General features: G+C 43.2%; 1 protein-coding gene across 5 annotated transcripts in view; it reads left to right on the top strand.

The window, feature by feature from the left end:
- The window catches only part of ZNF236 (zinc finger protein 236), a 150865-nt gene that overhangs the window by 113241 nt on the left and 13445 nt on the right, over positions 1-24179 (top strand). For 2 of the 5 annotated variants that reach the window (XM_066579479.1, XM_066579477.1), the window contains exons 27-31: positions 8250-8408; positions 9747-9931; positions 18977-19105; positions 19870-20064; positions 21581-21710. In XM_066579479.1, coding sequence (XP_066435576.1) covers positions 8250-8408; positions 9747-9931; positions 18977-19105; positions 19870-20064; positions 21581-21710 — 798 coding nt within the window. Of the gene's footprint in view, positions 1-8249; positions 8409-9746; positions 9932-18976; positions 19106-19869; positions 20065-21580; positions 21711-24179 lie in introns of those variants that run through there. The other 3 variants (XR_010786710.1, XR_010786712.1, XR_010786711.1) reach the window with 3 other exon arrangements.

Raw genomic sequence — 24179 nt, 5'->3', positions numbered from 1 at the left:
CCACTGGACAAAACAAACCATTAGAAAACCATTGGGTTTTTCCCAATTTTTTTAAATTTCTCACACAACACCTTTTTAAATTTTGATTAGTATTCCTCTAATTACTCTTAATCTGTTTCTGACAGTTCTGTTTAATTGTCTCTTTATTAACAATTTTCCATTACAATCAAAAGAGAAAAAGAGAAAAAAAAAGGGACTTTTCATATTGTTAACATATTGAAGTGTAGTAGTACTGTGGCAATATCCAAATTATACCAGAACTACAGAGCAGAATAGAGCATATATATATATAACATATTGAAAGAGGAACAAAATAAAATAAAATAAAATAACATGGAATAAAATAACATGAGATAGAGGAGGTACACTTATGATGGGGACTGATGAGTTAATTGAGTCCAAAATCTATCGAATTTACCATACTACCGTATGTTTTCCGGGGTGTGGGTAGGGGGGGGGCTTCGGTCGACGGAGGGGGAGTTAGAACATGTGGGGGGTCAGCAGGTCCGCCTCATTTGGGTTTAGCAGTTAAGGGAGGTGGCATTGCCTTTTCGTGTCTTTAGGGATTATTAGTCATATAGTCTATCCAGGTTGCCCAAAAGGTCATTCGTGGCCCCCCGGAAGCAAATCTTCGTGAGTAGGCCTCCTCTAAATGAAATGTGTGGTTTACTAAGTTCCTTACCTCCAGTATGGAGGGGGCTTCCTTTGCTTTCCAGTGTTTGGCAATTGCCATACGTGACGCTAGGAGAATGTGTGAGGTGAGAGCCGAGTAGAAGGGGGATAGCTTCTTTGTGTTCAGGAAACAAAGGGCCAGGGTCGGGTCAGGGGCTACATATTGGTGGGTGACTGAGTGGATGAAGTTGAACACTGTGTTCCAGAACGATCTTATGACTGGACAAAGCCACCACATGTGAAAATATGTGCCTTTCGCACCGCACTCTCTCCAGCAGGTCTCCGGGATTAGGTTGTTCATCTTAGATATTCTAGCTGGGGTAAGGTACCAGCGAAGGAATATCTTCTGGGATGTTTCCCAGTGTGCTATTCCATGCGATATCTTTTTCGTCCATGCAAGCGCCCTACTCCAATCTTCCGGACTGAATGTTTGTTTAAAGTCAAGCTCCCATAGCGTCATATGGGCTGATTTGGTTTGGGAGATCTGAGAGAACGAGCTCTCGTAAAATGTAGAGATGCCTCCGGAGACCTCTGTTGAGAGCGAGTAGAAAGTAAAGGCCGTTTTTGGGAATAGTGTTTTACTAATATCTAGGGATTGTAGTGCGTATCTCAATCTCAAATGTGAGAAGCCCAGTTTACTAGGGAGATTGAATTTTCGGCTTAATGTAGGGAAGTCCATTATAGCAGCCTCTTCCCATAGATCTCCTACTTTTTTCACCCTAGCTCTCTCCCAGGTCCCAAATTCAAAGTCCGGGAGTATAGAGGATAGGAATCTCAGGGGGAGGGATATGGCCGAGACCTTTTCCGAGTTGGATGCCACTAGTTGGTTCCAAATCTGCACCGACACCTGAAGACTTGGTAGGGTACGAGTTGGCAGCGGGGGGGGGGGGGGGGGGGGCAACTCCGAGAAGGGAGATCAAGGGGGCTCCCAATGTTGCTTTTTCTATGCTCACCCATTTTTTGGGGGATGAGGTAACCCACCAGTGTTTGATTTGATCTAGAATAGTGGCTGCGAAGTATCGCTTAATGTCAGGTGCTCTCATACCTCCCAATTCGTATGGTTTTGCTAAAGTGGCGAATTTTATTCTAGCGTGGGATCCTCCCCAGATGAATTGGTTAATCAAGGCTTGGAGTTTGGTTATGAATTGGGACGGAATTGGGATTGGTACTGTTCTGAAGACATATAGGATTCGGGGTAGCATCATCATTTTGACTGCCGCTATTCTACCTGCCCAGGAGATGAAGGGTTTGCGAAACTTACTTAGAATATTGGGGATACTGTTAAGAAGTGGTAGATAGTTTTTGGAGAAGGTGAGGGAGCTGGGGTATGCTATGTTGATGCCCAGGTATGGCATAGAACTGCTGCACCATGTGAAAGGGAATGCTTCCGTAATGCTTTGGGTCGTCTTGGGGTCCAGGCCTAAATTTAACATTTGGGATTTTGTGTTGTTGATTTTATAGTATGAGACCTCTCCAAATTGGTCTAAAGTAGACTGGACATGTGGCAGGGAAGAGGTTGGGTTAGTAATGGCTAAAATGTTGTCGTCTGCATATAAACCAATCTTATGTTCTTGTAATGCTACTTTGATCCCTTGAATGTTTGGATTAGTCCTAAACTTTTCAGCCAGTGGTTCCATTACCAAGGCAAATATTAGGGGGGAAAGGGGGCACCCCTGCCTTGTACCATTAGAGATGGCAAATGGAGAGGAAAGGCATCCCGAGGCGAATATCCTTGCTGACGGGGCAGAGTACAGGGACATAATTGCTGTCTTGATACGTCCTGAAAATCCAAACCTCTCCAGGGTGGCTTCCAGGAACCCCCAATGGATTCGGTCGAATGCTTTCTCAGCATCTAGTGCTAAGAGCATAGCTGGTGTTCTGTTCCTTTCGGCCACCCTGACCAGGTCTAGAAAGCGACGGGTACCATCCGGTGCCTGTCTTTGGGGGACAAATCCCACTTGGTCTGTTGCTACTAATACCAGAAGGATTGTGAACAGTCTTATACCAAGGATTTTTGCGTAAATTTTTACATCTGTGTTCAACAGGGAGATAGGTCGGAAATTGGCTGGGGATGTATTCTCCTTCCCTGGTTTGGGGATTGTAACGATCAGAGCTTCCAACACGTTTTCCATCGCCCTGTTGAACACAGATGCCAGATGAGGGGCCAGGAGCGTTGCGAATTTTTTATAATAACCGTTTGAAAATCCGTCCGGGCCTGGGGTTTTGTGGGGCTTAAGTAATTCAATCGCGTCCTCCACTTCCTGAGAGGTGATTGGGGAAGAGAGATTTTCTATTTGCTCGGGAGACAGGCGGGGGAGGTTCACACTTTGTAGGAAACTGTGTATTTCTTCCTTTTGGGGATGGTGTATGTTTTGGTTATTTTTTAAGTTATATAAGGAGGAATAATATGCAGCAAATGCGTTCGCCATTTTTTGGGGATGGAAGATTTTTCTGCCTTGTGGGTCGAGGAGGTATGCAATTCTTTCTTTAGTTCTAAGATCTTTGAGCTGCTTCGCTAGTAAGGCCCCCGTCCTATTGTCGTGCGCATAAAATTGCATTCTGAATTTTTGAAACGCGATGTCATGTTTAAAAACCAACAGGTTTTGTAGCTTCGCCCGAAGGTTAAAAAGGTCTGTTGTCCTTTGTGGGGTAGGTTTATTTTTATTTAATGCTTCTAGGGATTTAATTTTGTCCATTAGGAGGTTAAATTCCTCTTCTCTTTTTGGCTCTTGCTCCAAGTTTAATAAATATGCCTCTCATGTAGGCTTTGTGTGTATTCCACACTGTGGAGATGTTCGGGACTGATCCTATATTGTTTGCAAAAAATCCTTCTAATTCCTCTTTAAGAGGTAGTTCGTGCTCAGGATGGTTTAAAGTGTATTCATTTAATCTCCATGGGAATGATGGGGAGTAGTTGAATTTCTCTTGGAGCGTTAAGGATATGGGGGCGTGGTCAGACCATGATATTGTTCCAATATCTGCCTGTAAAACCCCCTCGAGGCCCGCCCGCGGCAGCAGGAACATATCTATCCTAGAATAAGATGCATGTGGCGCGGAGAGAAACGTGTAGTCCCTCTCTGATCCATGCATGCACCTTCACACGTGTTTATCTCTCAGGAAGTGTGTCTCTTGGGCGAGGAAGATGTCTGAGTGGGACTTAAGAGCCTGTCTCCAAAGCATGCTACGTTTATAGGGGCTGTTCAGGCCTTTTACATTTAGGGATATGATGCTAATGGGCATAACTGGTAGGTGGTTTATACGCTGGGGAGTCGTTGTGTTTTTTCATATTAAGTATGGTGGGGGGGGTAGGGAAGTGGCCTCCTACTGAACCTTTTATAACTATATTTGACATAAGGAAAAAAAACATCATTAACAGTTAACAAAATCAAAATATTGTTCATCCAGCGCCTATCTGCACTGGATGAATGAACCTTAGGTAGGGGTGGCATTTTAAACCATCCACTTTAGGCTCCGTAAAGGAGAAATATAACTATGGGTTCAAGACCCTTTACAACATCAATTTATGCGTGTCTGCCATGCTTATCTGCTGTTTTCCAGTCTTGTTCGATTCTTGTAGGAGATTCTACTGCCGTCCTCAGGGGCTTCTGAAGGATAGGGATCCCCCATTGTTTCAGGAACGAGACGCCTTCTTCTGGCGAGGTGGCAACCTGGATGGTTCCATTTTTTGAGATCAGTAGTTTGGTTGGGAATCCCCATCTATACTTGATGTGCGCCTCTCGTAGTGCTGCTGTAACTTCTGTAAACTTTCTCCGAGACTGCAGAGTGGCGGCTGAAAGATCTGGAAATATTTGTATGTCTTCATATGGAGTCGGTAGTGTGCCTCTACGCCTTCCAACTGCCAAGACTTCCTCTTTTATTTTGTGGAAGTGTATTCTTGCTAAGATGTCTCTGGGGGCTGACTCAGGGACAGAGCGTGCTTTTGGAATTCTGTGGGCTCTGTCAACTGCATATTCGATCTCGGGAAGGTCCGGGAGGAGCGTTTGGAGTAATTTGAGTATATATTGTGGAATGTCAGGGGGGGTCACAGTCTCTGGAACTCCCCTAAATTTGAGATTGTTTCTTCTGGATCGGTCTTCCAAGTCTATGACCTTCTCTCTCAAATATGCGACTTCTTCCATACTGCCATGCGCATCTACCAACTCGTTGTGGGCTTTGGTAAATTCTCCCATTTTCCGTTCAAGGTGGTCAGTTCTAGTAGCTAGGTGGTCGATGTTAGATTGTAATTGACCAGAGAGGCTCTGTATATCTTTAGAAATGTCCTTTTGCAGCGAGATTAGCATAGTCTTCAGAGCGTTTATAGTTAAGGGGCTTTCAGAGTCGGGATAAGCTTGGAGATTGTTGATAGGATCTGTCTGCGGGGGAGTTTCTTGTGGATTGTTATTTTGGCTCTTTTTTGCCGCCGGTCCTTTTGGGGAGGGGGAGGCTGGTAGGGGGTCCTGAACATTCCTTTTCCCTCCGCTTCCAGGGGAGGTGTTGGGATTGGCTGGGGTAGGCGGGAGAGATCCTGTGGAGGAGTATGGAGACAGAGCCGCAGGGCTGTGGGTGTTGGGTATTTCTTCGGTTACGGGGATGTTTGAATGAGATGTGGCGGGTTTGTTTTTGTTGCTCTGTGTGCCAGGCGGGAAGTACTCTGAGAGTCTCCTGGGGGCCGTTGCTTTAATACGTCGCTTAACCATCCTGAATAGTTAATTCTTGGATATGCGCTGTGGATTGGTCGCTATTTGTTGTATAGTGGTCTACTGGGTGGCGTATTCTTTATGGAGGCGTTGGAAGGCGTAGTTGTTTGTTAAAAGTTCCTTTAGAAGCTCATTGATGTTGAGTGGTCCTGTTATGTGTTGCTGAGGAGCCTCATGTGGCGGGTGGAGTTAGAACATAAAGTCCTGCTATTCCATCTTGAGTGCCTTAGGTAGCGCTCCTGTAGAGTTTTGAAGATTTGTTAAGTGTGGCTTTGCCTGATAAGAGTCCTTTCTTTTTTTAGAACTATCAGTATTTGCTGAGAAGAAAGTGTTTGGGATTGAGGAGTCCGCTGGGTCGCACCGGGAATTTGATATTTGCGTCTACAAGGCGCGCGATGTATTGCTTCCTTGGGTGTTGCGGGGGCTGGGACTTGCTTCCAGGCTATTTTGTAATGCTGAGGAGGCTATATAGTGTTTTTCTGTCAGTACCCTTTGGCACAGGGTCTGTCTTTGTGGGTTGCTGACAGTTTCCATATAGCAGTCTGGCTATGCAGATATTCCTCCACAGATCACTTGGCAGTAAGGTGGGGAGGTATTCTCCTTGTAGTTAACTGTGGGTCCCTCTTCTCAACACACTTAGGCCTCATGTCCACGGGGAAAATCAGGCCCGCTACGGATTCTGTAGAATCCGTAGCGGGTCCCTCCTGCCCCGCGGACATGAGCGCTGAAAATAAGAATTTAAAAGAATTTACCTATCCGTAGCAGACCGGGAAGGTCTGCTCTTCCTCACGGCCGGATCTTCTTTTTCGGCCGGCGGATGAATTCCTCAAGCCGGCGGCACGTCGCCGGCACGTCGTCGACGTGCCGCGCACATGCGCCGGGCACATCCGCCGAGCCGAAGCAAGAAAGATCCGGCCGTGAGAAAGAGAAGACCTTCCCGGTCCGCTCCGGATGGGTAAATTCTTTTAAATTCCTATTTTAGGTCTCCCGCGGATCCGGACGGCTTCCATAGGCTTCAATAGAAGCCCGCGGGAGCCGTCCCCGCAGGAGACCCGCACGAAAATGGAGCATGGTCCAGATTTTTTCATGCTCCATTTTTTTTAAAAAACCTTTTATTGACCATCCGCGGGTGTTTATCTACCCGCGGGTGGTCAATGCATCCCTATGGGATGCGGATCCGCGTGCGGGTAATCCGCTGCGGATCCTAAATCATATTTTTCCCGTGGACATGAGGCCTTAGGGGCCTCGTTGCTCTTTCTAATGGGCAAGGATTGGCTTTGTTTAGTGCTTTGAGAAAGGGATGAGAAGAGGTTCAGGTCCTGGTTATCTCTGTTTTGGCCACTAGATGGTGCTGTGGTGCATTGATATTTGAACTGCACTATACTTTAATGGAGCCTGCTGTCGGTCTGAGAGCTCCGGGGAGAGGACCTCCGTTCCCCCGCTGCACGGCAGAAATAGTGAGTACTGCTTTAAACTTTGCCTGGTGTTGATGTGCTGGGAGGATCACAGTATCCTCTCTTTTTTACTTTTCTGCTCTGGTCTGGCTAGTATGCCAAGCAGCCTGCTCGACTCAGGGGGGAGGGGGGGCGAGATGGCCGTTGCCTCACAGGGAGCTAGAGACTAGGTGCAGATCTTCCGGTGTGCCCGCCCGTGCTGGGGAGCAGGAGGGGGAAAACCACCAGCGTGGGGATTAGTCCAGCGGGGGATCACCCTGATGAGTGTATGTGCCGCCGAGTTGCAGGTTGGTGGCCACGGCGGTATATTCAGAGGGAGGGAGCCGCGGCTGTGTATTTGCAAGGCGCTGCGGTGAGAGCGCGGGCACTGAGGGTGACAGAGCCTCCCCTCCAAGTCGGCAGGGGTTACCTTGTGCCGTAGTCCTCTGCTTGGGGCTCCGTGAGCGGTCCTCGCCGGGTGTTTCTGAGCGCGGTACTTGTCGGGTTAGGCCGCGGGCCGCTGTGCAGGGCCGCGGCTCTTCGGCTTCTTTTTGGCGGCTGGAGATCACCAGGTGAGCCTTGTCCGGGCCGGTTGTGGGTTCTGGTGGGTCCCCAGGTGCTGTGCTCTTGTCTGCCTCTGTTTGGGTCACTGATTTGACCCAGAAAAGGGCTGAAAAGGGAGATTCTGTGGAGGAGCAAAACAGCGTGCGACCTCTCTTCTTGCTTGCTAAGCCACGCCCCCGTTTCTGACAGTTCTAATGTTCTATCGGGTCATATTTTCTCTGCATCGTTTTCAATTTTTTTGACCTCCATTTTTATAAAAACCATGTTTTTTTTATTTTCTGTTTTTTGCTCTTTAGATCTATATTGTCAGAGCGCAGAGGTATTGAGAGATCCTCAGGATATATTCACACTCTGAGGTTGTGCAGGAGTTCTTGCAGTTTACCACTAATTGCTGCACTTTCACTAATTACCATAAGCTACTGCGGCAATAAACGCAAAAGTGCATTTTTTTACTGCACGGTTCTTCGTCACCAGGGTGAGAACCACAGCACAACTGCTAATGTGAATATACCCTTAGCACTCTCTTAAGACCCTGCCGTCACATTTATTAAGTTTGGCTTTCTTACGCCAGTATTGGAAAAGTGCTGCTAGAGTAAGATGCGTCACATCTTGGGCCATCTATGCGCTTCCTCCTGAAATCTACACCATGTAAAACCTGCCCGTTTCTAATTATAGGGAATTTGACAGGCTTTGGCCGGCCCCACCCTTTGCTCCATCCACTTTTTTTTTAACAAAAGTGGCAAGGGCACTGGAAAAAATTTGAAAAGTAAGTATAACATTTGCCAAATTTTGACATATGCAATATAATTCTAAAGTAATGGCTTTTTTGAATTTCCCACCATGTTTTTCCAAACCCTTAATTCTGTCTTTTTTTAATATTTAGGACAAGATATCATGCAACTGGGTCCATCGGGAACCAATGAACTAAATGGAAACATGAGGCTAAATACCCCTGCAATTACCAGCCAGAGTCCAGAAACCTCGCTGTCATTAAGCAATGATCACATTTTATCACAGGCCGCTACACTAACTACTACTTCAGGTATGACAACATGGTTTACCTTTATACGATCTAGGAGTCTATCAGAGTAAAGTAATAAGTCGTCATCACTGTTAGTATTGAAACGCAGTTCATATATTGCAAAAGCTTGTGTAAATACGATGGAAGTATTGATACCCAGAAGTCACCTAAGCAGTGTCTTGAATTGATGCAGAGGGTTTCCATACAACTCGGAAATGGCGCATTAGAACTCAAAATGAAACACAATAACCTTAGAATTGGAGTAAAATACATTTCATTAAATGGGGTTTCACATCTTAGAAGACAATGGCATATCACTGGGATAAGCCATCACTGTATGATAGGACAAGGTCCGATCTTTGGGACTCCTACCCATCCTGAGAATCAAAGGGACACTGCACTGGCTTGGCTCTGCAGCTCCTTCATTGTTCTGCTGTGTAGGAAACGGCAGCGTGGCCCTATACAAGTGAATGGGTTTAGGGGCCTGGAGCAAAAAGGTTTAGGGAAAATTACGAAAGGAATGCAGCACTAAACCAGCGGCGTCCCTTCATTCTCTGGATTGGTGGGAATCCTAGCAATCACTTTATAAGATGGGAAGGATCTTTCAAGTTATTTTATAGTTTAATCTGTACAAAAAAGTGCTGATCATTTATCCTTTATACATATTACTATTGTGTATTGTAGTCCACTACTGCATTCAAAATTCTATTGATTGGTGTTGGAATTTTTGACACGCTTGTATACTGCAATACTGCCTGCTACACTGCAATCTAAGGGTTTGTTTGTACATTAGTGTTCTATACCGTGCCTAGCGTGAACACAATGTCAACCAGAATGCTGGTCAGCTGCTTTTAGACGAACGGATTCTCCTTTGAACGAGTGAGTGACATCATCACTACCTCATTTGCGCTCGTTAAGCCCGTTTAGACAGGCAGACACATCATTGGCTCGTTCAAAGGAGTATTGTTCAGTCTTTCACATTCGCTATATAAATGAATGTAAAGACTGAACGAGCACTTTTTAAACTGAACAATATGTGAACGAGCCAACGATGATTTTTATGCCCACATAACCCGAAATACAAGCGAAAAGTGAAAGATTCTCGTTCGGCATTCAGTTGTTGGCTTGCGTTTAGACAGACCTATTATCGTACACTTTCACTCGTTAGAATCGATCCGTCTAAAAGCACATTGAATCTTTGTGAAGATTCTGAATCAGCAGGGTTACTGGAAGTTTTGAGTAACTTCTCTTACTGTGGAAAAACCTGTAATTGCACAAATGAGGTGCTTCTAGAATGTTCCAACACATCGAAAGGATGGAAATAGTAATTACTCATAACTGGTGCTTTTATGTTATTAGAATTGACCACGTCTACTGGCAGTCTTCCTTGCACAACATCAATCACCCAAACCCCCGTATCCACACAAAATCTGGTTATGTCGTCCGGAGTAGGAGGAGACGGGAGTGTAACTCTGACATTGGCTGATACAGAGAGCATGCTGACTGGGGGGCTTGATGCTGTGACACTTAACATCACTTCTCAGGTATTGGCTGCATTTTAACATTAATAATACTTTACAATGACAGTTGTATCATAGATTATTACATATATCTGTAATGCCATCATCAGCCATTATGCTGCATTCTGTGATGAACATTCGATCCCTTGAATTTTATATCAAATAGGAAGATTAAAAGTATTAGGGCTCATGCCCACGGCCGTGACGGACTCCACCAGCGGAATATCGCAGTGGAGTCCGCCTTGGTGCCCCCCCCCCCCAAAACCTCCATACTTACCACTTCAGATCCGCTGTAGCGTCCCGCATGCAGGGCCGGCGCACATGTGCAGTACAGCGCATGACATGTTGGCAGTGGGCAGGGCCACGTATCCACGCCAAACTTCTGCTGTGCTACTTCGGAAGTATAGCGTGATGGACAGCTTCCATTGACTAGAATGGAAGCCGACCGCACGTATTCCTGCGGCATTTAGAACATGCCACGGTTTATTTCACACTGCGGAATTTCGCAGCGTGAACATTGAGCTATTAGGTTCAATAGAACCTAATAGCTGCTGGGGCACCGCCGCGGATTGTATGCGGCAGAAATCTGGCCGTGGGCATTAGCCCTTAATAAGAGAAAGACAGGGACATGAGATATATGATTAGATGGATATTCTCTGTTTCCGACTCCTTATATTTTATGGGAAGAATAAACACATTAGTAAGAGGGGGACAGCAAACACGAAAAAATGAACTGAAGAAGTTGATTGACTTGTTACACTTTATGGTAAGAATATTATAAGCTGAGGAAAATTGATTCTGTCTCACAGAGGACAATGGAGATTTGGATATAATGAAAAGGGGAGAAAGGATAAATTGGGTTAACAACAAAGTAGTATAAAATGAATCAGATACGAGCAGTTTGTGTGGGATGACACGTAACCGTCACAAGAATAATGTAATTTACAAGACTTCGTAGGGTTAAATGTTGTAGTGTATGGAGATGTGCGCAGACAGGTTTATGGCGCAAATAAAACAGACATATTGTCGACAAGCAGCTACTTCAATAGCTCTATATATAAAATCCGTAAGCAGCGAACTTTGTGAATACATTGAATATCATTGTGAGCACAGATTCAGGGCTGCAAGTGAATTAAAGGTAGCTGTCCTGTTAGGGCGTATGGCAACAGAGCAGTTGAACCCCCCACAAGCAATAGACAGTTGAACCCCCCCACCTCCAGTATTTTTTAAATTGGATCATGAAGAGCATGTGTACCAAGTTTGGTTGAGATCCATCAAGGCATGCAGGAGTCTATGAAGAACAAACATCACCTCGGCTGTGACAGCTGGGAATTCTTTCAGCCCTTACAGGAATGCAAGGCTGTTTCCATGTGAAAATGCCTTGCATCCAGGGGTTTTCACATGGATTGTGAGGGCGATATTGGGCTGTAAATCACGGCCCGATATCACCCTCACCAGTGTGAAGGATTCCTGGCTCTCCCTAGCGGCGCTGTTGGTTGAGGCACAACAGCGCCTCTAGACTTAACATAGGAGCTTTGACCTGGCCTGACAGTCACCCAATGTATCAAACTCTGATTTTACATTGGTGGTGAGATGTCCCAAATTTAATGACACCAAAATCAACCACCAAAGGTCACGCAAAGGGGTCAAAGTGCGGTGCAAGAAAAGGCCTGCAGGCTTCATTATATTAGATGTACGTACATAGCATGTGCGCGTTTGTGGCAGTAGCAGCATAAAGTGATTGGCGCCTCAGTTAGCTCCATCTTCAACATCTACTGTAAAGAGCCCACAATGTTTTATAAAAGCACAACATAAAATAGAAATACGTGTTTCATAAAAAGAAGCGTATTAATATACCCTAAGCCGTGTCTCTTCTTCCACGCAGCACCACGCCAAGCCTGCTTTGTATCTGGATATTATTGGTGTAAAAATAAAGTAATGAGCGATATATTGTAGTAAAACATTGACTGAACATAAATTAATTGCTCAATATGTCTCTGAACATAACAGGCGAGAGGAGATGTTAATTGGCACAGCTTGCAAGGATTCATTTCTAGTAAGTCGTCTTAAGTGGAAACCAAGTCTCTGAGCTACTGAAGACATTAGGGCTAATTCAAAAAGGCTTCTGGGTAAGGACACTTAATCAAGTTGTCATTTTGTCGCGTATGTAGGAAATGCAATTTGAAGTTTCAGAAAATGCTATTGGGTGGCCGACTTTGACAAACATCACCTGGTGCTCACAGCTTAAGTAAACAACTAGCCTCAACGACTGTACGCTCTGCAAATAACGAGTTTAACGATGACTCGGAATGACATGGATCTTCTGCTGCTATATTTTTATAGATTTAGGTTTTTATCAGGACAAGTGGTACATGGAGAATAAACCACGAGCAATGTACTTCTACTTCACATTTAATTCTTAATAAATGGTTTTGGACTCAGAAGCACAAAGTAATGCTCTATAAAAAAAATCCACCCGTCTTTTATCCTCGTATAGCTAATCAATCAAACTGGCAGGGAATGCTTGGCTGAAAACCTGGGGCAGTAAACCTGATTATGTAGCGGCTATATGGCATTCTCGGCACGCGGAGAACAGCTAATGTTCAAATGTAAGAGTATTGAAAACTACAGAGACCGGAACGCTATGGCAAAGTCAGTTATTGAAATGAGTTAGAGGAACTGCACTTTGAATTATTTTCAAAAATGTACAGAATAGGTGATTCTAAGCATTTTTTGCAATATGTTTTGTCAGCCTATTCTGTACATTTTTCATGGAAAACCCCTATTCAGCTATGCAGGTAGGTGGTGCAGAGAAATCCATTTAAGCTAGCTAAAGGCATAGTTGAACAGGGAGCTCCAGCTGTGCCTGCATTGTTATCTGTAGTGCAGGCGCAGCAGCTTTCAAAGCTCAGTATAATAATAATAAATGTACATTTACATTGCCATCATAGTGTCCCCTCCTGACATACTTTGTTGCTCCTGTCACTGTTCCCCAGTGCTGTGAAGTGAAGAAGCTGTACTGCGTTCCAAACAGCTTCTCCTTGTCGCAGTGCACCTGTTCCCCACCAGATCCCATACACTGAGGGTCACGGTGCATCAGGTTGGGACATACTGAATATACTGTGACATAATGTATGTTACAACCCAGTGCACTAAAAACCTCACAATGCATGGGATGCAGTTAGGGAACAGACACTCTGTGAACACAGAACAGCTTTTTCACTTCACAGCATCGGGGAACAGCAGCAGGATGGGAAAAAAATGGGAAAGGGCTACAGTACAATTCAAGGCCTCTACACAACAGACAGAAATGTGAATGTTCCAGGGCGCCACCGCCACAGTTCCTTCACAACAGTCGATCAGTGGGGGTGGCAGGTATCGGACCTCTACTATCTTCCATTAGATTATCTCTATTCTCAAGACTAGAAGCAATGGGATGAAACTGAAAGGGAGGGGATACAGATTAGATATTAGAAAAAACTTTCTGACAGTGAGGGTGCTCAGTAAGTGGAACAGGTTGCCACGGGAGGTGGTGAGTTCTCCTTCAATGGAAGTGTTCAAAGACAAATATCTGTCTGGGATGATTTAGTAAATCCTGCACTGAGCAGGGGGTTGGACCCGATGACCCTGGAGGTCCCTTCCAACTCTACCATTCTATGACCTATTGTGGGGGTAGGCCAACAGTAGTTAAGTACCAGAAATGTCCCTTAGGTCATTCAATGTACTCCACTCTGTCAATTATTGGAGATATCAGCTCCAATGTGAAGCTTCAATATGGAAGCCAATGCAAAAGGCTTAATCAGGAGTTAGAAACTAACGTTTTTTTCTATTTTCATAAATGGCTCTATTCTTGTCCATGATCTGTGTCTGGTATTGCAGGACTAAGTTGTCATACCTGACCCATCCCATGGACAGTTAGGCCAGCTCTACACTGGCGAGAGCAATATTTGACCATGATTCACGGAAGATATTGCCATTACCAATCCATCTGTGCGATTTTCTCGCCAGTGTGAAGGCTCTCTTATAGAACAGTTTCTAGAAACAAAAAAAAAATGTTTTTTTCTAAAGCTGGATAATCCCTTAAACAATGTTTTAAGGAATTGTAGAAATAGCCAGTCCTTTACATATCATCACTATCTCTCTCTCTCCAGCTGCTGGGGTGTTCTCCTAAAAGCCTGCAGAGCTGCTGTTTATGACAACCAGCGGTCTGCAGTGCATTAACTGACTATTGCCATAAAATCAGTATACAGTTTTCTGGCAGCGATGCAATTACTTACAGGACTCTGTACAGGATTACTTGAAAATGGTGAGGAACTGAGACAAAGTATTGAAAGTTCTACAACTGTTAGCTTTTCAAACAGCTGCATAAATAAAGCATAGTTTTAAAATGCTGGCCTGTGTTTAGCTTTACTATGTTGTGTAGTATATAGCATACAAGCCAGCAATGGATTTTTGAAACTAACATTGGTCCCTGAAGGCTTTGGGACAGCCATTGTAGCATGAAAATATAGGGCAGTCATGGCCAAAAGTTTTGAGACCGACAGGAATTCTGCTTTCACTAAGTTTACTGTTTCAATTGTTATAGTGGCAATTTGCATTAACTCTAGATTGTTACTAAGAGTGAGCACACTAATTGCAAGAAATTGCAAAGTTGTTCCTTGCCATAAAAATTAACTTGATTAAAACCACATTTGCACTGAATTTCAGCTTTGACACAAAATGACATACTTACATAATTTCATTGATGTGTAGCAAGTGTCAGAACCATCTTCTAAAGAGGATTTATATATGGGTTTGGTTCAACACCAGCGCAGAGCTTGTCCAGGGATAACAGCAGACAGAAGGCAGTGCATCTGCTCGCACAGTGAGGCCACTGCTTTTGGAAGCTCACCTTGTATCAAGAAGGGCAGTGAAGAAGCCTTTTCTCTCCAAGAAAAATATCAAGGACAGACTGGCATTCTGCAGGAAGTACAGAGATTGGATTACAGAGGACTGGGGTGAAGTTATTTCCCCAATGAAGCCCACTTCAGACTGGTTAGGACATATGGAAGATTGGTTGTCCAGAGAAGAAAAAGTGAGCACTACCACTAGTCCTGTGTTATGCATCCTGAGAGCATTCATGTGTGGGGTTGCTTTTCATCTGTGGGAGTGGGGGGCTCACTCACCGTTTTGCCTAAGATCACTGCCATGAATACAGAATGGTATCTAGACATCCTCCAAGACCAACTTTTCCAAATCATTCAGGAACAATTTTGTGATGAGCAATGCTTTTTCCAGCATTATGGAGCACCATGTCACAAGGCAAAAGTAATAACTAAGTGGCTCGATGAACAATACATTGAAATTTGGGTCTGTAGCCAACTCCCCAAATCTCAATCCCTTTGAGAACCTGTGGTCAATCCTCAAAAAGTGGCTGGACAAACAAAAACACAAATTGGGATAATCTCCAAACACTGATTAGGCAAGGATGGGTTACCATCAGTCAGGTTTTGGCCCAGAAGCTGACATCCGACATGCCAGGGTGAACTGCAGAAGTCTTGAAAAAAAAAAAGTCAATACTGTTAATATTGAGTCTTTGCCTAAAATTGATGCATTTGTCAATAAAAGTTTTTTAAAATTTATGAAGCGCTTATAATTCTAGTTTATTATACCATAGAAACATCTGACTAACAGATCTAAAAGTACTGAAGCAACAAACTTTGTGAAGATCTAAATTTCAAAACTTTTGGCCACAACTAACTTGAGACAATAACTAATTAGTTTCAAAGTCCTTGAAATGTCGTTTCAAAATAATAGGTACAATGTAAAATAAGAGAAGTAATAGACAAATTAGGTCCTTGGGGATGGAAATGAGAGAGGAAGCAGCTGGAAGCTGTAAATCATTTTCTATGTGAGGACAGAAGCTTATTTGGGGTTCTATGTAAGAAACAAGGAACTTCTCACTACAAGAAACAAGCAACTTCTCTTGACATGGGTAGATAGTACAGTATATATAACAGAAGTAAAGCACACTATAGTACACTTAGTAAAGGTGTGTAGCGGTACAGTAAATGTAGCACTGCAAGATGAAGTACTAGAGCGCCAACTAGTGCATGCATCTTAGTAATGCAGTGCCCAGTGATTGGCTTTATTTATCCCTGATGTGATGCAATGGTCCACATGTGTTTTTACCAGTGAAAATGCCCGTTGATTGGTTGGATCTTGCAGCCAGTGGTATGCTGTAACTTGGCACTGCCTGTGACTTTGCACCTCATACGTAGTTTTAGATCATGATTGTCAAGGAATGTAGATAGCATGTTGAAAATATTATAACTGGAGGGGCCACTCTAGTTAGAAGAACCGTATTGATATACCCCCCAATGTGTGGAAATAACCCACAAACATAAGTTTAATTTTTTTAATCCTTTTTTTCATCTACATCTTTGTAAAAAAAAAAAATCAAGCATCTAGAGGGAGTTGTCACTTTGCTTCAAAACCACAGCATTAAGTTACATCTCAGGTGGATATGGAAATGATTAGGCCTCATGTCCGCGGGGTTAAAATCCGCAGCGTTTTTCCTGCACAAGGATCCACGCCCCATAGGGATGCATTGGACACCTGCAAGTAGTTAAATACCCGCGGATGTCATTTTTCCCTTCAGGCAAGGATCGGCGTGCGGGGAAAAAAAATGAACATGCTCCATTTTAGTGCGGGTCTCCCGCGGGGACGGCTCCCGCAGGCTTCTATTGAAGCCTATGGAAGGCGTCCGGATCCGCGGAACACCGGTACCATAATTAAACTCACCTGTCCTGGACGCTGCAGGTCTCCCTTCCGTTGCGGCCGGATCTTCTTCCTTCGGCCCGGTGGATGTGCCCGGAGCATGCGCGCGGCACGTTGCCAGCGTGCCGAGCACATCCGCCGGGCCAAAGAAAGAAGATCCGGCCGTGACGGAGGGGAGACACGCAGCGTCAAGGACAGGTGAGTTTATTCTTATTTTCAGGCCTTATGTCCGCGGGAAAGGAGGGACCCGCTACGGATTCTGCATGGAGAATCCGTAGCGGGCCTGATTTTCCCCATGGACCTGAGGCCTTACAGTTGTGGTATAATTAGATGAACGGTCTTGCTACCTAAGGCTCTAAACGTGGTCCCACCCTTGGCCTATAAAAAGGCTCCTAGAGGCTACTTGTGTCTAGTACACCACCAGACATGCCTCTACTACTCAACTGAAGAGATTTCATCCAGTTAACAGAGTTTGAGAGGGGGCATGCAAGAAGTTAGTGGAATGCAAGAAGTTAGATGGTTGTATTGACAAATTGTCCGCCACCTGAGCCGTTCTGACCAGACTTTTAAGAGGTGTTGGGAACAGTGGATGCATGAGGGCACGCACACAACACAATTGGGCTCAGTACACTCTCAACAGAACACTAGTAGAGAGGATCGTCTGATCGACAGACAAGCACCAGCAGCACAAACTAATCTGGTGTCTGCCATCCAGACAGGTGGCAACCTCATTACAGAACCCTGTGCCTGTCTGAACCATTTCCAGGCACTTAGCTGAAGCACATTTTGTCTCACGGCACCCATTGTGTGTACTGACTTTAAACCCAACCACCATCACCTCTATTTGCAGTGTTCTCATCAATGACAAAACTGGATTGCTACAGAGTGGAAGCGTGTTGTCTTCAGTGACGAGTTATGGTTTAGTTTGGGCATCAAGAACTGTCATGTTCATGTCTGGAGATCTAGGGGTGAGCATTTCAATCCTGCTCTTGCTGTGGAGCAGCACACTGCCCCCACTGCTAATGTAATGGTCTGAGGGGCCATTGCATATGACATTCGGTCACTCCCTAGTATAGTGGTGCCTTGGGTTAAGAGTTTAATTCGTTCCGTGATGGACCTCTTAACCCAAAACACTTGTATGGCAAATCATTTTCCCCATTGCAATGAATTGAAATGCCATTAAACCGTTCTGCCATTGCTTTCAATAGGGCTGCCGATGCTGCAATGAATCCAATGGGCTGCTGACAACTCCTGCAGTGTCATTCATTGAATGGCTGAGCGCTACCTGTGATTGGCTGAGCTCTCAGCCAATCAGATACCGCTTTTTCAGCAGGCGGGGATTTTCAATCCCCGCCTGATGAAAGAACTTCAGAGCAGTGCAGGCAGAACATGCGGCTGAGCCCCCCGGCAGCGTCGGAGAGGTGAGTATATATATTTTTTTATTTTTTACACATGCTAGGTATGATTTCCAGGGAAGGGCTTAGATTTAAAGCCCTTCCCTGAAAAATCACTGCAGGGGTTGCCGTCTTTCTCTGGCAAGAGGGGCTTACAATTATGTGCAGCAGACCGGTGGTGATTGCCTAACTGAAGCAATACACACCCAGCTAGCTCAATCATTCCAACCCTGTGGAAGTCTGCTCCTGTAGACCCATAGAACTTCAGGTCCCAGGAGCACAATGTGACACGTGATAGGAGTTTCTGTCCCACCCTCCGTCCCCTGTGAAGAGCCTGTGTAGTACAGTCCATGCAGTTTCAAAATACGGGAATTCTGTAAACTGAAAATGGGACTTCTTGAAATAGCACAAATGCAAGTAATTCTCAGATCGTCACGATTAGACAACATGACCTACCCGAAGAAGAGGACACACAGAATACTCGGACAGAAAAATATTAACTAACTAAGGCAATTCTAGATGAAACTCCTGGAAATTAAATAATAAATACCCCATTAGTATTTAGATTTTTTTTTTTGTTGCTATTTTGGAATCCGTATTGCTTTTACCAAAATTAGAGATGGCAGTTTTAGTTCCCAGGCATGGTCTCCATAGGGTCTAAGTAGAATTTAAATGGTTACTAGTTTGTTGCTTTTGGTTGATATTTCTAAAATGTGATGGCATGAATATGTATTATTGTATTGTGGTAATATCCCATAAGAAGGCGCGTGATATAAATACAGTTCTAGTGGTATGTATTAATAGTCTCGTTATTACAGTGAAATGAACACCTAAGGTACGCCCGTAAAGTTAATATTCTCCAGCTTTATTTCTATTAATAAGGAGACTGATGCACTTGGCGTTTGTTTTCCAACAGAGCCAGCAGTTCCCTGGTATTTTGTCTGATAACAGTTTATCCGGACAGAGCGGAGCAGGCGCACAGCAGGTGATATTGGTCAGCCATGCAGCACAGCCCTCCGGCAATACCACTGACCTCAATTACCAGGTATTATGCTAGTTTCTATGAAAAGCATCTACAATTTCCAAAGAAAGGGGTTTTATCTTATTAAGAAAAAAATACATAAAGATTAAAAAAAACTGGATAAAATTATTTAAGAATAACCTAAAAAATGCAGAAATCTGTGAGCTTTCTACATATAAAGCATATGGGAGCACTGAGTTATGTAGCATAGCATTTAAGTTGTTTGTAGATGGGAACATATGTTGGCAGTCAAAGCACGAATGACATATTTTCACTTTTGTACATTTAGTAATGATTTTTAAATGTGGAAAGTCATTATTAACTATCATTCATCTGCATTTCTGCATATGTATGTCCTCGCCTGATAGCAGATTGAACATTTAATGACCTAGAAACATTGAAACCATTTACAATTCTTGAGCCAGCTAGTGAAACAAATTTCCATTGGTCTGAACTTCTCATTACCCCATTACAGACTCTTGCTCAACAGGCAAAATAAATTCTAGACTTTCTTTTGATATTTGTGATGAGATTTTTTTTTTTTTTTACGCCTTCCCACCCTGGGGAGTAATATAAACATTTCTCTGTAGAGGAAAAAAGTTTCAGCAGTATACCCATGTATGAGGATTCTGCAGTTGGACCACTTTCAGGACCAAAGAAGTCAATTCCCCCCCCCCCCCCCTCCCAAAGATAGCTTGTTTTATACTGAATATTTTCATTTTTAGTTATATAAAACAGGAACTTTTTTCACTTCTATAGCTTAGTCACTGAGAACTTTTATTTCATAGGTGACAGATGAATCTCATATAGATAAGGACAGTGATACAGAAAAGCAAGAAATGATACATCAGTGTTTTGAATGCAACCGTTACCTTCCTTCAGCTGCCATCCTAGCAGAACACAACAAAGAAGTTCATGGGAAAGAACGGATTCACGTCTGCCACGTATGCAATAAAGCTTTCAAAAGGGCGTCCCATTTAAAAGTAAGTCTGTATCTTTGGGAATCAAATGAATAAGAAAATTTGAGGTAGATATTAACTGAAGATGTTATTATATGTCCAAGTGTATTATCTTAGAAAATGGGCTACCTTAAAATAGTTGGCTCCAAATTTACATTCTGGAGGTTACAGGGTTTGTATGGAGGAGGTTCTGGGTAGATACTGCTCCATACAATGCGGGTGCTGGCTGTTACAGTTGACACCCGCCCACAACAGCTCTGATCAACACCGCCGCTGATCGCAGCTGTTAATTATTTAAATACCGCCATCAATTGTGACAGCGGCATTTAAATGCAGTGATCAGAGTTTGGAGGTCCCAAATGGCACCCCCCATAAGGAGCTCACCGGGTGCCGTTCAGTTGCCATGGCAGCTGGTGGGACTCTTCTCAAAGCCCCCAGGGCTGCCATTGCAGATTACCTGTGAAGCCATACCTGTGACGTGGCTTGATAGATCGCCTTTCAGATTGCAATATAAAGTAATACTATTGTATTACATCATACTGCAGAAGCTATCAACCGTCCCAGTTCCTGTGCCCTATGGGGTCAAAGAAAAAAAGGAAAAGCAAAAATCATTTTTAAAAAGTTTCTTTTCTAAATTATAAAAAAAAAAAAAAAAAAGTTTAAAAAAAAACCTGTTTTGTGCTATCTAGAATTTAAAAAATCGAAATTAAAAAAAACCCTAAATATATTTGGAATCGCTTGGTTCATAAAAATCCGATCTATCAAAGTAACACATTATTTACCCCACACGGTGAACATTGTGAGGGGAAATAAATAAACAACGCCAGAATTGCGCTTTCGTAGTAAAAGGCGATCAAAAAGTCTTATGTACTAAAACATGTACCAATAGAAACTACAGGACGTTCCGTTGCACAACTATATCGACAAAAAATTTTTTAAAAAGTTATGCCTGTCAGAATATGGTGGCAGAAAATAGTTTTTTTCCCCCAAATATATTTTATATTTTAAAAGTAGTATAGCAAAAAAAAACCAAACTATATACATTTTAGTATTGCAGTAATCGTACTGACGCACAGGATAAAGTTAGCATGTCATTTTTGTTGCAAAAACAAGACCCCTTCCCCCTTTCAAACATGGCGGAATTTAGTTTTTTTTCCCCATTTCACTCCACTGTAGAATTTTTAAAACGTTTTTCAGCACATTATGTAGTCATTATGTAGCACCATTGAAAAATACAACTTGTCCCGCAAAGAACAAGCCAACAGACATCTACATGGACGGATAAATAAGAATGGCAAAAACTAAAATGAAGGGAAAGAAAAGAGGCCTGTGACCTTAAGGGGTGGAAGCTCAGTTCCAATTAAACATGCTAAATATGTTGGAGAACTTCCTTAGAGTGATGGCTTTGTCGCTCTTTATGTACAATATAAGTATATGCTCAGTTTTCCCTAAAATAGCATTGTATGACCGTATTCATAATAATGATAGCACTGTATTCCCTGTCCTATGTTATGTTAATATTTGTATGATGTATCAACAGGAGCACATGCTAACACATCAGCCTGGTCCCTCCCGAAGCTCTCAGATGCCAAAATTATTGAAGTGTGATACTTGTGATAAGGCGTTTGCTAAACCAAGTCAGCTTGAAAGACACAGCCGCATTCATACAGGTACAAGGTTTAGAGAAAGATCTTATGTGAACGGTTTAAAGCTCACGGTCAGACTCTATTAAAACTCAATAGGAAGCCATATACTATATGGGCACTGCTCCTAAATATTGAGTTCAAGTGTTTCAACCATAGCCATTTGAAACAGGTGCATAAGATGAAGCACACAGCCATACAATCTCCATAGACAAGCATTAGTAGTCGTGTGGGTCATACTGAAGACCTCGGTAACTTTAAACGTGGCACTGTCATAAGATGCCACTTTTGTCTCAAGTCAGTTGGTGAAACTGAACTCAACAATGTCTGAACTTCTAGATCAGGGGTCCCCAACTCCAGTCCTCAGGGACCACCAACAGGTCACGTTTTCAGGATATTCTATGGTAAGAACACCTGTGGCAATGTGTGAGGCACTGACAATAATTACATCACCTGTGAAATACTGAGGAAATCCTGAAAACATGACCTGTTGGTGGTCCCCGAGGACTGGAGTTGGGGAACACTGTTCTAGATGAGTACATATAAACTGTAAGTGCTATTATGAAGTAGAAGCCTTTAGGTCTAACCAGCTAGTGGAGATGTCGAGTGCTAAAGTGGGTAGCATGTAAAAATCCCCTATCTTGTGTATTAAAACTGCCTCTAGAAGTGACAATACCATAAAAACTGTGCTATTGAAGCTTCATGAAATGGGTTTTCATAGTCGAGCAACTGCACACAAGCCTAAGATCAACTTGCCCAATGCCAAACTGGAGGCGTGTTAAAGCGTGCCACCAGTGGTCTATGATTCAGTAGAAATGTGTTCTCTGGAGTGATGAATCACATTACATGTCTGGAAGATGAATATGGGTTTTACAGATGCTCGGAGAATGCTGCCTACTGGAATACCTAATGCGTACTGCAAAATTTTCTTTTATGGAGGAAGGGATAATTTGGGGAGCGGTCTTTCAGAGTTTCCAGTGAAAAATAATGTTAAAGGGATTGTGTAGGTGTTCTCTCTTGCCCAATATGAGATGGGGAATACAGAGAATGGACTGCACATTGGTGGCCAGGTTGCATAGGCAACCGTCTGGCACCTGGCAAGACTCGCTGAGTGTTGGGCAGTTGCTTCAACAACTCGACTGTCCTGTAGGCAGTTGCGACTCTCCCCACCTGATGTTCGATTGAGTGGGAGAGTACGACACAACCCTTTTTAATGTTATAACATACACAGAAGTTTAATATTACATGTTTTGGTATGGAGGGCAAAAAGCACTGACTTCAAAGCCATCAAGCACCTTTTGGGATAAATTGGAATGCTGATTTGTGAGCAAGACCTTCTCATCCAACATCAACGCCTGTCCTTACAAATGCTCTTTCGGTTGAATGGTCATAAATTCTCAAAGACACAAAATCATGTAGTAAGCTTTTCTAGATGAGGGAAGGCCGTTATGAAGCCTCCGTATTCATGTCCATTATTTTTCAAGTAGGCTGTCCATCAATCTTGTATAGGTGTGATGGTCAGATGTCCTCATACTTTCGACCATATAGTATGTATAACATTTTATTATGGCATAACCTATTGGTAAAGTTATGTAAGAGTCTGTATTGAGTTTTTTGGCCTTTTCGTGCATTTATATTGCCCCATAATTAAAGGCACTTTGCGATGTCACCTCTGATGTATACCACTACATAGTGATGGGAAAATTATGTTTGTGCCTGGTAATCATTCTCTTGACATTTAGAGGATCATTTCAGGGAATGGTTGAAAGCATATTTTGAGATGACCTTAAATAGCCTTTTATCAAGCGTTGTTTAAGCTTATTATCTGACTGAAACTGGATTCTTCAAGCTAAATAGCCAGATCGGATAGCTAGATTATCTGTATATGGCAACCTTTAATCATTTATTCTGCTAATGCCCCATTTCCACGGGACCGTCAGCTAAACAAGCGCGCAAGCTGGTGACCTCAGCAATAGTTGCTCGCGCTGAATGTCCAGGCAGGCAGATCATCGCTGGGAATCGCTCACTTCTCGCTAACTTCTCTTTCAGCACTTCACATTCCATGTGAAATACAGAGCGGGGACCGTTTAGACCTAACAATTATCGCGCATTTTCATTTGAGCGAATTTTGCACAATTGTTACGTGTAAATTGGCCATAAGGCACTAATAGGTGTCCAGCAATGTTTTCTGAAAGCCTAACTACCTAATCAAAATAAGTTAATTTCATTAACCCCTTAACGTTACATGACGTAACTTTATATAGTAATTCCAAAAAAAGGGTTTTTATCGTGGAAAAGTGAAAAAAAAATTTTTTTGTATCCTCTTAATCATACTGACCCGCATAACAAAATGTATCATGTGATTTATGCTGAATGATTAACGCTATAAAAAAAACAATAGCAGAATTGATGTTTTCTCTCCCTTCTCTCAAAAAAAAATTAATAGAAGTTTTACAATATTGTATATGTACCCAAAGTGGTACCAGTAAAAACTAA

This window comes from Eleutherodactylus coqui, chromosome 9, assembly GCF_035609145.1.
Source record: "Eleutherodactylus coqui strain aEleCoq1 chromosome 9, aEleCoq1.hap1, whole genome shotgun sequence".
In the NCBI taxonomy this organism is placed as follows: Eukaryota; Metazoa; Chordata; class Amphibia; order Anura; family Eleutherodactylidae; genus Eleutherodactylus; species Eleutherodactylus coqui.
Note: the sequence above shows the minus strand (reverse complement) of the source record. Positions and strands in the feature narration are given on the sequence as shown.